Source organism: Thamnophis sirtalis, unplaced genomic scaffold (genome assembly GCF_051295495.1).
Source record: "Thamnophis sirtalis isolate CommonGarterSnake01/CBP01778 unplaced genomic scaffold, rThaSir2_p1.2 scaffold_4, whole genome shotgun sequence".
NCBI classification, from domain to species: Eukaryota; Metazoa; Chordata; class Lepidosauria; order Squamata; family Natricidae; genus Thamnophis; species Thamnophis sirtalis.
Genome location: NW_028261384.1, coordinates 26,715,636 through 26,731,833, shown reverse-complemented (window position 1 = coordinate 26,731,833; position 16,198 = coordinate 26,715,636). Strand labels below are relative to the sequence as shown.

At 40.0% G+C, this 16,198-nt stretch overlaps 1 protein-coding gene across 1 annotated transcript in view; it reads left to right on the top strand.

Moving 5' to 3' along the window:
• The window catches only part of CUBN (cubilin), a 172,166-nt gene extending 160,211 nt beyond the window's left edge, over positions 1 to 11,955 (top strand). The window contains 5 exon segments of the mRNA XM_087714360.1: positions 6,934 to 7,052; positions 7,054 to 7,143; positions 7,734 to 7,831; positions 7,833 to 7,896; positions 11,848 to 11,955. Of these exon segments, the coding sequence (XP_087570486.1) occupies positions 6,934 to 7,052; positions 7,054 to 7,143; positions 7,734 to 7,831; positions 7,833 to 7,896; positions 11,848 to 11,955 (479 nt within the window).
• The last annotated feature ends 4,243 nt before the right edge of the window (positions 11,956 to 16,198 follow it).

The following is a 16,198-nucleotide window of genomic DNA, read 5'->3' as shown; positions in this document are numbered from 1 at the left end:
AAATAGCTAGTTGCTAAAGGTGAATGTCTTCCTGAGGGAAATAAACAAAAGGCCCTTACAGTCTTCTTAAGCCAAGGCCTTTAAAAGAAAAAGCTAAAATTTTAATGTTCTTTAAAGACTGAGAAGATGGGACCCAGACAAATCTCAGGATACTATTCCAGAGGCCAAAAACTGCAGTAATGCTGGATCTTGCGACTAGAGGGCACCAGGGGTGGATTGCTGCCAGCATTACTGCCAGTTTGCAACCTGCATGCAACCTGCGCATGTGTGTTCTTCAATGTAACTTTACAATGAACTGCGCATGCGCAGTCACCAAAATCCAAAATGGTGGCAGTCAAGCAGCAGCAAGAGAAACGGTTCTAGGGCGTTGCAGGCCTGGGTCGCTACCAGCCTGAATTCCACTATCAGTTCAGACGAACCAGCAACAACCCACCTCTGCAGGGCATTGCTTAATGAAGAGAACAAGAGAGCGCCAATTCTGCCAGATTATGCAAAAATCATGGGAAACAATTGATCCCTGTAACAACTAGGCCTTGTGCCATGTAGGGATTTAAAGGTGACAAGTAGTACCTTGCTCTGCAGTACCTTGAATCCAACTAATAAGCAATGAAACTTCAATGTTTCATAGGTGTGGCATGCTTGTCCATCACTGTTTGTGACACTGAATTCTGTATGAGCTATAGTTTCCACATAGTTTTCAAAGGCAGCTCATATAGAGCAGATTCTTTATGAATGACCATAAGAAAGGATTTTCAGTTTTGGAAAGGCAGAAAATGTCACACCTTGAACATGTTCAAAGACCCTTCTAACAGATGATCATATTAAATAAGGAGAAGTGAGAATACTAACCCCAGGACACCCCACAAATTAGGGGTTGTGGGGTGTCCTGCAGTATTGCAACCATTACACTTGACCAGCAGTATTTCCTACCAATAGTAACTGGAACTGGCCATGGACACATGCAACATAAGGAGAATCCTGCAAAACTATGCTCCCATTCCTGCAGTTAGTCTAGAACCGTGATGGCGAAACTATGGCACAGATGCCACAGGTGGCACATGGAGCCATTTGTCAGGGCATGTGAGGCGTGCGCTGGCCAGCTGACTTCGGTCTTCTTTTGAGGCCATTTTTCGCCCTCTGGAGGCTTCCAGAGCATGAAAAAGTGGCGCTACGGGTAAATCAAAACTTCGGAACGTATTTCCAGTTTTCTCATGGGGCTGGTTTTAGCCCTCTGGAGCCTTCAGAGAAACCTCCTGAAGGCCCCGAAGGCTCTGGAGGGCTAAAACTGGCCCTAGGAGCAAATTGGAAGTTCGTTCTCGAACTTCCGGTTTACCCGTAGGGTCAGTTTTTCACACTCAGGAAGCTTCAGGGAAGCTCCTGAAACGTTTAGAGGGCCTCCAGGGGGGCAGAGAGGCTGTTTTCACCCTCCCCGGGCTCCTATAAAGCCTATGGAGCCTAGGGAGGGCAAAAAAAGCATGCCAAAAAATGCAGGGGAGCGCTGGTCATGCGCACATGCACGGTAGTGTCGTACACATTGCATCATGGGTGTGGCATGCCCACGCACAACCCCCCCTGCGCTCCCCCCCTGAGCCAAAAAAAGGTTCTCCATCACTGGTCTAGAGGAACACCATGTTTAGTAGCATCAAAAGGTGTTGAAGTCCTAAATGCACCCATCTCATTCTGGTTCTGCCACCGATCATTCATAAACAAACATGATCAATACTATTTCTGTTCTAGCTTGAACCTGAAAGTCAACTCATGCAGGTCAAAATAATCTGTTTCTTCAGAATCTTTGTAGGTGTAACCAAATCACCTTCTCATTACCAAATCATCAAAAAGAGAAGATTGAAGATAGGATAGAAGTTGCCTAATACATTCTTCTATCTATAAGAAAAGACTGTCAGGTATATACAATGGGATTAAGTACTGGATTACATATCAAATCATCATATTCAGATCAGAGGAAACTTATCTTGCAGAAAACATCTTGCTGAAAAGCTTTATATTCAAGGAACATTTATTAGATCTAAGCCAATTTTTTGGATTTTTCTCTCATGAAGTAATGTTTATTCAGAATTTAAACATTAATTCTGGGTAACAATAATGGATCTATTTTCAATCCATCCTTTCGGTAATATATTAATATCAAAAATAATTAGCTGAAAATAACTATTGAAACAGCCTGAGATAATCCTATTAATTTAGAGTTTAGAGAAAGTAGTAGTTCTTAACTGATCCGTAACAATCTGTAAAGGAAACTCTCCAGATTTAATGACATAAAGCCTTTGTGGTGTAGCTGAACATAGCATTTCACTGAGTCATTGTAACTCAGCCTTTCCCCACCCCCACAGTTAGTAGCTGTTTCTAATTTCTATCAGACTGAAATAGAAGGTAGCTTTCTAAACTTTTGATTTTTGCCAGTGTGATATTCTCACAAAGGGGTGGGATTGAAAAATGTTAGCAACCGGTTCTCTGCCCAGTTGCTGGGTTTGTGTGGCCATGGTGGGCGTGGCCTACTTGGCTCCTGCACTATGGTGGTGGTGGGGAGTTTATACCCTCCCAAGACTCCAGAGGCTTTTCTCAAGCCTCCGGGAGAGCAAAAATGGCTTTCCCGGGCTCCAGAGATCCTTCGGAGGCCAAAAATAGGCCCCTTTTTAAAACTTCCAGTAGGCCCATTTTTCGCCCTCCCCAGGCTCCAGAATCACAGATACTACCTTTTGAATGGATGTTATTAAGCATTTTTTTAATTTAGTGAGCCTTGAAAATACAGAATAAGGTTCCCCTTTTGCAGTGTGTCTCAACTGTATTTCCTCTGCATATGCTAAGGATACAACGTCCAGAACTTTTAGCTACCATGTGAGAGCCATGTGTATTTTGACAAGCAAAAGAAATGAACTATAATGACTAAACTGTTGCGACATCACCCAATCAACAACAGTTTGAGATTCTTTGTTGAACCATTTGTTTCTCATCTGCATTTAAAAAAAATTATTTTAAAAAGTCTGCTTAAATCTAAAACGGTTAAATCAAAACCTGGAATGTCGGTTTGAAACAAATCTGCAAAAGAACTCCCTTCAATCCTAAAAGCTTTTATTAATAGTACAACATATGCTTAACAGGTCTGAAATGAAATTATTCACTAAAGTATAACTAGTGTGTTATTTAGTGACTGGAATATATTAGTAAAGCAACATTGAATCATCTGATTAAAGTATTCTGTTTAATGTTGTTGGTGATTCAGATGAACTATTGGAAGAGAAAAAACAGAAATGGCAAACTCATTTGTAGTAATCTAAGCACTGTTATGAAAAAGCCTCTCATCTTCATTAAGATCTTGACACAAACTATCTTACTTGAAATAATTATCTATGTTTTACCTATGGTACATCTTACTGAGATATAAATCATTTGTCAATTTTAAAGTAAATATTATTTTATTTAAAAAAAATAAGTAGTAGGATTGTGATTTTTCCCAAACCATGATCTTACTGCTTTATGCAAGAACCTTATGGGTTATATTGGAAGCTTGCCAAGTACATACAATATTTTTCAGAATATAAGACACACCTTTCCCCACCCTGAAAGAGCGTGGAAATATTGGTGCGTCTTATACACCGGTGCGTCTTATAGTCCAAAAAGTATGGTAGTCTACTTAGTGGAATTCTCAGGCTGCTTAAGTAGTCCTAGTGCAGCAAATTAATTAAACTTAATTAAATTATAAATTATATTGCCTTTTAATAATGCAATATATGTTTATCACTTTATTTGCAGAATATACTTCAATAGGAGATGATGGGCTGAATTCTGTTTCTACAAATCCATGTACACTTCTAATTGCATTCTTGGAATCATGTATTGATTGTGACTTAGCAGAAAACAAAGAGAAACTATGCTGGGTATTTCCCATCATTTAACCAATATACAGATTTTTGGGCTAGAGTTGCTGTTATTTTCTTTCTCCTTTTCATTCAAAATGGTCTTTTGTAATGCTTGAACTCTAGCCTTAAAAATGTGCCGGCATGTTAATTTTGAATACTGTCGAGAATCCAGATGTATTTGTGTCCATGGAGCTAATTGGAACTGCTTCTCCACCCTTTCCCTATTATAAAAAATTACTTTTGAGAGTCACATTTCCAGATGCTCATTCTCTGTGGGTTCCACCCTAATGTTTCCGTCTTCACTGCAACATCTCAAGAGAGCCCCCTGCTGTGGTATATTCACTGCACCAGTGTTTCTGAACCTTGGTAGCCTGAAAATGTATGGATTCCCAACTGCCACAATTTCCCTTCCTGCTTGGGGAATTTTGGGAGTTGAAGTCCACAGATCTTCAAACTGCCAAGGTTAAGAAACTCTGCTCAGAGTCTTGTTGTCCAAGTTTCTTAGTGGTCTTATGCAAATCCTTTCTATATAGAGTCTGTATCTGCTTGTTGTATACAGGTTGTGAAGGAGCTAATGCAATGCAGTTCCTGCTCCTATCGATATCATAGCAATAACATAACAAGGAGTGTTATGAACACGCACACACACACACACACACACACACACACAAACTTCAAGCATAAATTTTTATTTCTAAGAATGATTTCAGGCCCTTTTTATTCCTAAAACACTCTTGAAATATTAATAATGATAAATGAGTGCTGGCCAGTAATTTCTTTGGATGTGTGCCCAGAACAAACACAGATAAATTGGAAAAATAGCATTGTGGGAGGATAGAGTATTAGGGAGCAATTTCTCACCTGTTTACTTTCAATTAAATGATTTGAATGTTTTGTCCCTCTTGGCAGCTATTTTCTGCCAGCCTTACCAAATACACCAGACAAGAAACATGACCAGATGAGCTACCTCCATTTTACTGTAAAGCTACATTAAACTAATCTTGCAAGTCTAAAAATACTTCCCACCACCACCCTGTTTCCCCCTCTGTCCCTTTACTGTCCCCAAATTAAGGAGGGTCCCTCCTCTTGCTGTGTCTGCATTCCTGGTGTGGGTCCGGCTGACCAGTTCCTTGGCCATGTTGCTTTACCCCAATCTCACAAAATCATTCCCACAAACCATTGCATTTTCAGAAAATAATCTAACATGCTTTCAAATTTCTAAATCTGTTTACTTAGCCAGAAAATATAGGAAAACCTTTGTAAAGGTCATTACATTCCTGTAAAGCAAAAGGAATGTCTTTGTTTTTAACTTTAGGTAGTCACTTAATTAGATCTTATCTCACCTCCTATTGTGAATAAAAATTACCTGCAGGCAATCAGGTATAATATTGCAACTAAAATAAGAGTTCTTCCTCTGGCTCATTCTGATAACTATCACAACATTTTTCTTAAATAAATCTAGCTCTGTGATAAAATGAAAAATGTGGATATGTACTAAGGCTAAGTTTCAATTTTGTGCATTAGTTAAACAACTATGGTTAAAATATGGCTTAGTGCAATGGTGAGCCCAGCAATGGTTTGAAATATATCCCTGATTTGGATTATGCCAAAACAAAAATCAGTTTATAAATATACCTATTTTGATATGAGTGTATAATTTTATGTTAAAGTCCTACAGTCTTTCTGATTCATGATAATCAAACAACATTCATTTTTGTTCCTGCATAGAAATGTAATAGCTTAATTTGCAACAGCTCTATAGACAAATTCCAGGAATTTATAGGAATGGTAGTCAAAAGAGAAAGAAACATCTCCTCCTACTGTTCAAAGATAGGAATTGTCTTGGAAGATCAAAGCTGTACTCAAAATTTTATATATATTTCCATTTATTATTCAATAATTCTGGTTTATTTGGCTAAGGAATCTTATGCTGAATGCCAATTATCTCACTTCATGTAATAAGGAAATATAAGGAAATATTGATTGTGTTTGCTTTCAACACTGATACATTCCATGACTGCTATGAAAAAATCCTATTTTCTGCTGCTTTTTGTTCTCTCTTTGAGCCTTTCCCTATTACTGCACAGAAGAACTATTCACGCATCTTCTGTTAGCATAAAATTATATATCAGTATGAAATTAGTTATACTACCTTTACTGAATTTGTTCCCTGCCAGTACCATGACTTTTATCCAAGTTAATGACGATAAAGCATAACGGATTTTATCCCTTTAAGACTGTTCTTAGATGCTGTCAAAATAAAAAATAAACCTATTTTAATATCAAAACAGCCAAAGATAACTTAAGGCTATCTTACCCATGGACTATGGATGAGATGGCATATCAGCAACATCATGGGAATGATGAAAAACGATGTTGACAGGGCATATTTGATTAGATGCAAAGGAAAAAAGAATTTATAATTGTCAATCATTTACCAAAACCGAAAGAAAATGCTACATACCCGAAGGTACAGTTGCCCAAGAATAATCTAGTCATACTGATTGTTTAAAATTAATAAGCTCAGAGCAAAAATAGTGTAACATAAGAGCTTAAGAAAATAAACAGTAGCCTGCTGGATTGAACTCTTGGCGCATTTAGTCCAGCAGTCTATTCTCAAGTAGCCAACACACTGGACAAGGAAACCCACTAATCTTGCAACAGCTGGCCTTCAGTGTCAGTCACACTGGAGTCAATGCTCATTTCTATGAGCATTGACTGCAGTGTGACTGACACTGAAGGCCCACTATACTGCCATTTTTTCCTTCCTCCACACATTCAAAATAATGACAATGTTCATAAATTATTTGGTTGCTTTTCGCTTGGCATCCAACGAATTTAACAATTGTTATACAAGCTCTAATTACTATGATGTGTAAACCAAAGCACTGTGTAAAAGGCATGCTTTTCATGAAAGCAATGTTCTTCATGCTAAACATTACCAATAAGAATAAAGTTACATGTGGTGTATGAGACTGAAAGTAATGATAAAAGTACGGTATTATTTAATGCAGCAATATGAAATATTACTAAAAGGTCATTTGGTTTTTAACAGGTCCTTGGCAAGGTTGTAATGCCCACTTGAGAAATGCAAGTTATAACTTCGGTTCTCTAGACTCTGACAAGGATGGGAAATATAATAAAGACGTAGAATATGTGTGGGTTTTAGCTGCCCCCAATAAACAAATTGATCAACCTCACCTGTGAATCTTTTGAATTAGAAGCTGCAGCATCTTTTCAAAATTGCCAATATAATTATGTCAAGGTAAGATGATCCATACACCAGATAACAAAAAAAAAAAAATCTATTTTTCTTTTCATTCCACAGCATATATTAGGGAGAAAGAGAATGTGTGAGTTACAAATAAATCTTTTTTTAAAATGTCAGAAAGATTAAAACTGAATTCAAAGGCAGCAAGCCAACAAGCAATTGCTAAGTGACTGCAAATGACTTTTTATGAAATAAAAAAAAACCTCCGATTCCGCTCAGGTATACATACGCTGGCTTATGTTAAGATATGAATACGCTATTATGCTTGTGTATCCAGTTCTCATACAATCTTTTTTGAGTTGTTAAGGTTAATAAATCCTAGTTTTCATTATATCTCAAACAGAAAACAGACCAGAATTCTTAGTTATCCTTATATTTTATTTATTAACCTCCAAGGCAACAAACAAAATACAGGTTATTTTAAAATCCTGGTACAAGAAACAGGTGATAATTTCCTGATTTAAATAAAACAGGACATTTCTTCTACATCTGTTACATTGAAAAGAGATCCATTTATTCATTGATCCAATTTTATTCAAATAATGCCATAAAAGCCTAATTTTATGTATTTCTGTCGTCTTTAGTTATATGATGGTAGTAATGAAGATGCCAATTTAGTTGGAATGTTCTGTGGCCCCAGATGTCCATTTATTTTCCTTTCTACTAATAACTTTTGACTGTTAATTTGTCACTGATAGATTGTTAGAAAGAGGTTTCATTGCTACTACATTCAGTGGTGGGATTCAAGTAATTTAACAACTGGTTCTCTGCCCTGATGATTTCTTCCAACAGCCAGTTTGCCAAACTGCTCAGAAAATTAACAACCGGTTCTCCCGAAGTGGTGTGAACTGGCTGAATCCAACCACTGACTATACTACTGTAGATAGTGTTATTTTAAATTTCTTCTAAAACAGTTTTTTGAATAAAGGATTAGTTTTTAATTTGAATAACTTCAGATAGTCTTAAAAATATAATCACTGAGAGTCTAAAAGTGAGTGATTAAGAAAAGTGAGTGATTAAGATTAATTTTTCTATTAAACATAGAAAAATATCCAGCTTGTACTTTTTCAAAGGTACATTGGAATGAAGAACAGTTGTGCCTGTGAAAGGCAGAGCTTAAAAATTTTCGATACAAATTTGCAGTAAATAATTTTGATGTGGCTTTTAGATTTTACTTTGTAACAGTGATTATTTTGTTTTATATCTGCATCTATTTTTCTTTTTCTTTTTTTCTTTCCTTTCCTTTCTTTTTTAGTCATCTAGTCCTTTACACTGAAAATATTGTGCGTTGTGATATTTTTATTAATTTGTACAAACATACTGCACTTCCAAATCAATATTACTTTGGAATTACATTGTAAACTTCCAAAACATAGTATTATACTTACCAACTTGCTTTTCACATGCAAACTGCAGGATCCCCCTATTTTCCAAATGCTTATCTAACACTCACATTCTGCCAATGTATAACTGATGCCCCTCCTAAGGGTTAAGCTAGCAGTGTTGAAATTCCATCTTGAGCCCAGCCAAGATTGCACTCAGAATTATCTAGAGTTCCAGGATTTACCATCATTAAGTCAATCAGTCTTACTACCACAGTTACTAGAAATATTTTCTTTCATAGGTTGAAATGTTAATAAAAAGAAAACAAAGGTTTCCCTGTTAGTTGTGTCTGGCTCTAGGACATTGTGCTCATCTTTGTGACTTGGATGAGGGAGTCAGTGTTGTCCAAAGACAATTTCCATGATCATGTGGCCAGTATGGCTATATGCCAAAAGCGCATGGAATGCTGTTACCTTCCCACCAGTGGTACCTATTTATCTCCTTGCATTAGCATGCTTTCCAACTGCTCAATGGGCAGGATCTGAAGCAAATAAAGTAGCTCTCCCCATTGCACAGAGCTTGGGTGTCAAACCCAGACTCTTAGGTCTCCAGCTGAAAACCTCAGTGTCTTTACCCGCTGAACCATTGCGCCCCTGAAATATAACATATTTTTACCTTTATATTAAAGGTAAATTAAAAAGTAAAAATATGCTCAAATTAAACTTGTGCCTCAGTGATTTCATAGAATATAGCTCTGCAGTATCTTAATGATAACTATAGAAATGGTTTGCCATTAACTTATACCAGTTATTTTTTGCCTTACCAGTTTAGTTCTCACCCCTGATGTTGTCCATGGTTTCCCTCCTAAGATGATCCTAGGCTCAATGCTACTTAGCTTCCATATGGTAGGCAAAGGCTGCCATCTGCTGAGACAAAGGTAGTTGAAGAAATGGTACTTCCAATCTGAGTTACTGTGATCCATGCCTTGCTTGCTATAACCTCCTCTTTGTTTAAAACCCTTCATTGGCAGGGCAGGGCAAAATTAAATCTGAATAAATGTGTATAACTTTTGTTAATAAATAACAGCCACGGGTAAATTCAAGCAGCCTTGAAAACAAGAAATTTAACTTTTCTTTCCTTGCCAAAATGTTAATGACCTCTCTGCTTTAAAGTGGCCAAAAGTTATCATTTGCATTTTAAGGAAAACCTTCATCATGAGACATTTACTTGAAATGTAAACATCTAAGGATATACAGAATTTATCAATCCAGGAAAGACTATTCAAGAGAATTCCAGAATTTTTCCATCCTTGGTTTTATACACTGCTCTAGTCACTATGGGGACATGATGGCTTGGTAGCTAAGACACTGAGTTTGTTGATCAGAAAGGTCGACAGTTTGAATCCCTAATCCCTATCTAAATTATCGACAACCCATAACAAAATATCTTTAAAAAATGTAAAGTGTCATAATGCATTATTCAGAAATATCAATAATTCTGACTCAAAGTGACATAATTAGAAGTCATGCTTTAAACCAAAATGGATCTCTGAAACATCTCTCTAAGAACCAAACAGTGCAATTCAATACATGTTTATTCAAATCTAAGACATTTTGCATATTACTTGGCCTGCTCCTTTGAAAGTCTTTTATTAATATGGATTAACTCACACCAAATTGATAAGCATCATTACTTAAATAACAAATGAATCTAAATAACCCCAGAACACTTGTTTTTATTTGTATTTTAATTTTTAAAAAAACACCCTAAAATAGATTGTAATATTTTTTGGACATTTTGGGTTCAACATATTGGAAAAAGTTTATCAAGGAATGACATAAACGTCTGTGTTACAGTCCCTTTCTTTGCACATCCACTGTATTTCCTTGAGTTATTCCATATGTACTGGCTTAGTTTCCGATTGATATCAGATTTGCATTCAAACTGATGCTTAATTTGGACAAGAAAAATAAATAAACTAGAGGATGCATTTATCTTTTACTGGCTTATCTCTCTAACTAAAATGGTTTCCTCTCTTATCAGATAAAACCAACATATCCCACACATTGCAATATTTGAAAAATATTGCTTCTGTAAATCACAGGTTTTGTAGTGACATCTAGTGGACATCTAGTGGAAACTTGCTAAAATTATTTTAGAATGAGTTTCCATTGCAGTTTTAAAACTATAGTTTAAGACTTGGTATGGCCATCTAATTGGGGCTTATTCAACAATCCTCTGCAGTTTTGAAGGTACACTTCAACTGTTGTTAAATATTGCAGGATTTTATTTTAACGTTTTATTTCCTATTAGAAGCAGCATTTATAGAAACTTGCATCTGGATGACAAAAAAGTATTGTGATATGCTGCAGACGGTTTAGTATCTCTACGCAACATTGCAAAAGGAATGTTATTTCACCATGAGCATAATTCCATGTCCCAACAATATCTGGATGTTGCTGCACTTAAAGGTGAGAGGTGACTTAACAAGGCTTAGCTTTTAATACTTTTTAAAACAGTACTTTTTAAAAACAAAAGTACTCTAAATATTTTAAAATATGTTTACCTTAAATCAATGTGTGGATTTAAAGATCACAGTAAAGCATAAATGTTAGTGTGACTGTAACTATTGCTAAGCCATGTATCACTGTTTACAAACAATGATCAAATGAATTCACACAATGAGCCACATCCAAAACCACAAAATATCAGTTTGTGATGAATGAATCTATATCCTAGACCAAGCATTACCAAGCCTCGGCCTATGGATCGCACGTGGCCCTGGATAGCTAGCAATACAGCCCCCCAAACTGTAAACTTTTTACATTATTATGTGATTTATATACAGTATCTATATTGTATTTTTATGTGGCCCAGGACAATTCTTCAATCAGTGAAGCCTGGGTAAGCCAAAACCCATGCTTGAGACTATTCAACAAATTGTAATAAAAGCATAACCTAGCTGAATATCATATAGAAATTGTGCTATTTATTGACTATAGCTGCTTTCTAGATTCTAACATTGTTCTATTCAAGCCCTATATACAAATGCCAGAGTTTTTGTGTGTGGTTTCATTACTCTACTTGTATAGCTCTTCATCAATTAAGTAGAAATAGCAGAGGACAAAAGAAATCTCAAAGCTGGGTCTAGTTTTATTTTATTTCTCCTACCTCCTATGACATCTCAATACTGAATGGAACTGAAAGAAATTTCTGTAGCACATGTTGCCTGAAATTTAGAAGAATCAGCGATGGAATCTACAATGAATTAATTATTGAAATAGCTTTGGATCCGAAACCATAATAATTGAATTACAACATTCTGGTAGAAAAATATGACCAAAAATATTTTTAAAAACATTTTCTCATTTTTAGGCTACAAATATTGCTCCCTTTACAGCAATGTCAGATCAAGTATTCATCAAATTCCATGCAGATTATGTAACTCGCCCATCAGGATTTAGACTGATCTGGACTAGGTGACTTAATTATCTCATGGAAAACACTCGCCATTTTCTGAAGAGATTTCCCAGAATACAACCTTGCTGGTGTTGTTAGTAATAAAGTAAAAAAAATAGTAATAAAATTATTTTGAAACAATGAGGTTGATAACTTGTTAAGAATTATTTCAAGGAAATGCATATATCGTGTTTTTCCTTAGAAAATGCACCAAATAGAAGACTTGAAGCAAGTTATTCTCTAGTAAAGCTTTTCCATATATACCTTAATAATGCCAGGGGCTCAAATAATATATAGCAGTCACTTTGACATTAACTAGACAGGTTTGAACTTTCCTACTGTAGGAAGTTAGCAGCCACCCCTCTCCTAGAAACATGAAGTATTTTAGGAACTATTAAAAGGGCAGAATATTTTCCCTAAAAGGGATGCACCCTCCCCATTAAGGTCTTGCCCAATCTATTCTACATAACAAAGATCTACCTCCTTCAGGCAGAGCCATAATAGGAATCCCAAAGGCCTTTCATTACATCACCCAGCAAGAGTTAACCAAGCTTGGGACTCAGAACAGCTACAGAGTTGGTCCTATGGGAGTCTGACAACCAATCAGAATGCAAGCTCTAATTCAAAAGCCCAGAGAGGACATAAAACTCAGGCATTCTCAGCATCTCTCCCCTTTTTTTTCTTCACCAAGGAAAACAGGCATGTGGTCTTGGCATCCTTCAAGGCATGTGATTTGTTCATCAATAAACCTTCTTTCAAAGCAACTTCCATGAATCCAGTGTCTTTTACCACACTTGGAACTGGACCCAGAAGGATATTTCTTCCAACACTACATTTCTAAAGTAATTTAAATCATGATATAAAGTTGGAATGTTTCAGATCACAATCACAAACACTACTTGCATTTAAACTTTAGATTAGTTCAGGATCACTCTAAGAGCCTTTCTTGGTGGCAACATGGGATGACCTTGAAAAACTGGAACGAAAAAACCTAGGCCAGCGATGGCGAACCTTTTTTGGCTCACATGCCATAAAGGGGGGAGTGCAGGAGGGGTCATGTGTGGGTATGCCACACCCATAATGCAACGTGTGATGCCCCCAGTATGCATGCACACAAGAGGCGCTTTCCCATTTTTCGCATGCTTTTTTCGCCCTCCCCAGACTCCAGAGGCTTTATAGGAGCAATGGGAGGGCAAAAACAGCCTCCCCCCCCCCCAGGCCCTCCACAGGATTCAGGGACCTTTAGGAGGCTTCCCTGAAGCCTCCAGAGGACTAAAAAGGACCCTACGAGCAAACCATGTTCTATCTGGGAGAACCCGGGTGGAGGGAAAGACTGAGGCAAGCCAGATCTCTTAATGGTCTTTAGTTCCTCGTAGGATCCCTTCTCCGGAGCTTGTCGGGTGTGAATCCCTGTTGATGAAGTTGGACCTTGGTGGTCAAGTGTGTTTGCTCCTCGAGTCAGTAGCCAAGTTGGCGGTAGAGTTCCCCAGGCTTATGGTTTGGGGTATTTCAACCTGCCTACACTTGGCAAACGCTCTGACGGGGCGCAGGAGTTCATGGCTTCCATGACAGCCATGGACTTGACCCAAGTAATTCGGGGTTCGACTCATTCAGCAGGTCACACGCTTGACCTCGTATTCCTTTCGGAGAAGTGAAGATGTGATCTAGAGTTGAAGGGCATTAAAACCTTGCCCTTGTCATGGTCTGATCACTTCCTACTGAGGCTCGACTTTTGGAAACCAATCCCCCACTGTAGGGAGGGGGAACCGATTAGGTGGTTCCGCCCCAGGTGCCTGATGGACCCTATGGGATTTCAGACGGCGCTTGGGGAAATACCTGACACTATTGTCCACAATCCAGTGGAGTCCTTAGTCGCTGCCTGGAATACAGCGGCGGCGGGGGCTCTAAACCGGATTGCGCCTTTGCGACCTCTCCGAGGCAGCGGATCCAGGAGGGCCCCTTGGTTCATCGAGGAACTCCGGGAGATGAAGCGCCAAAAGAGACGCCTAGAGCGCCGCTGGAGGGCCAGTAAATCTGAGTCAGACTGAGCACTGATGAGAGCCTTTATCAGAGCCTATCTTGTGGCAATACGGGCGGCGAAATGTTCGCATTTTGCCGCCCTTATTGCATCCGCTGAATCGCGCCCAGCCGCCTTGTTTAGAATAACCTGCTCCCTCTTGAAAGGGAGGGATGTGGATGACCCTTTAAAAGGTAGAGCTGAGGAATTTGTTCAGTATTTAACGGATAAAGTCGCTCGGATTCGGACAGAGCTGGACTCCAATTGCACGATACCAGCCGAGGTACCGGGGGAGGGTCTTGAGCATGCTTTATGGATTGAGTTTCAACGGGCTTCTCCTGAGGAAGTGGACAAGGCCATGGGAGCGGTGAGTGCCTCCACTTGTATACTGGACCCGTGCCCCTCCTGGCTGGTCTCACCAGCAGAGAGGTGACACGCGGCTGAATCCAGACGATAGTTAACACCTCTCTCCGGGAGGGAATCTTCCCGCCCCTCCTAAAGGATGCGGTGGTGAGACCCCTCCTGAAGAAACCGTCTCTGGACCCACCCATTTTGAGCAACTATCGTCCAGTCTCCAACCTTCCCTTCGTTGGGAAGGTTGTTGAGAAAGTGGTGGCCTATCAACTCCGACAGTCCTTGGATGAAACCGATTATCTAGATTCCTATCAGTCGGGTTTCAGGCCTGGTTACAGCACGGAAACTGCTTTGGTCGCGCTGATCTATTATCTCTGGCGGGCCAGGGATAGGGGTCACCCCTCTATCCTTGTGCTCCTTGACCTCTCAGCGGCCTTCGATACCATCGACCATGGTATCCTTCTGCGACGGTTGCGAGAGGTGGGAGTGGGAGGCACCGTCCTCCGGTGGTTCTCCTCCTACCTCTCGGGCAGGTCGCAGTCGGTGTTGGTCGGAGGGCAGAGGTCGACCCCAAGGCCCCTGAATTATGGGGTGCCGCAGGGTTCGGTCCTGTCCCCCCTCCTATTTAACATCTACATGAAGCCACTGGGTGAGATCATACGCCGGCACGGGATTAAATACCACCAATACGCGGACGATACACAGCTGTATCTGTCTGCCCCGTGCCAACTCAGTGAAGCAGTAGAAGTGATGTGCCAGTGCCTGGAGGCTGTTAGGATCTGGATGGGAGCAAACAAGTTGGCACTCAATCCAGACAAGACCAAGTGGCTTCTGATGTTCCCTCCCAAAGATTGTCCAACTATTCCATCTCTCAGGCTGGGGGGTGAAATTATACGCCCCTCAGAGAGGGTTCGCAATTTGGGAGTCCTCCTGGATCCCCAGCTGGCTTTAGAACACCATCTGTCGGCTGTGACCAGGGGGACCTTTGCCCAGGTTCGCCTGGTGCACCAATTGCGACCCTACTGGATCGGGAGGCTCTTCAGACAGTCACTCACGCCCTTGTGACCTCAAGACTGGATTATTGTAACGCGCTCTACATGGGGCTGCCCTTGAAGAGTGTTTGAAGACTTCAGTTAGTCCAGAATGCAGCCGCGCGAGCGATTGTGGGTGCACCCAGGTACACCCACGTCACACCTATCCTCCGCGAGCTGCACTGGCTACCCATTAGTCTCTGAATCCGCTTCAAGGTGCTGGTCGGTACCTATAAAGCCCTACATGGCATCGGACCTTGGTACCAGTTGCGACCCTACCTGAACTGGGAAACTCTCACAACAGTCACTCGTGCCCTTGTGACCTCTAGGCTGGAATACTGCAACATGCTCTACATGGGGCCGCCCTTGAAGAGCATCCGGCGACTTCAGCTAGTTCAGAATGCGGCCGCGCGAGCGATTGTGGATGCACCTCGGTTCACCCACATAACACCTATCCTCCGCGAGCTGCGCTGGCTACCTGTCGATCTCCGGGTGCGCTTCAAGGTGCTGCTTACCACCCATAAAGCCCTCCATGGTAGTGGATCTGGATACTTGAGAGACCGCCTTCTGCCAATTACCTCCTTGCGACCAATTAGATCACATAGATTAGGCCTCCTCCGAGTTCCATCTGCCAGTCAGTGTAGACTGCAACTACGCGGAGGAGAGCCTTCTCGGTAGTAGCTCCGACCCTTTGGAACGATCTCCCCGTGGAGATTCGTACCCTCACCACCCTCCAGACCTTCCGCAAAGCCCTTAAGATCTGGCTATCCCGTCAGGCCTGGGGTTAAAGTTGTAACTCACCCCCACCCGAATGGTATGAATGTTGTGTTCTATTTTAATTATGTATTGTTCTTATGTGTCACTG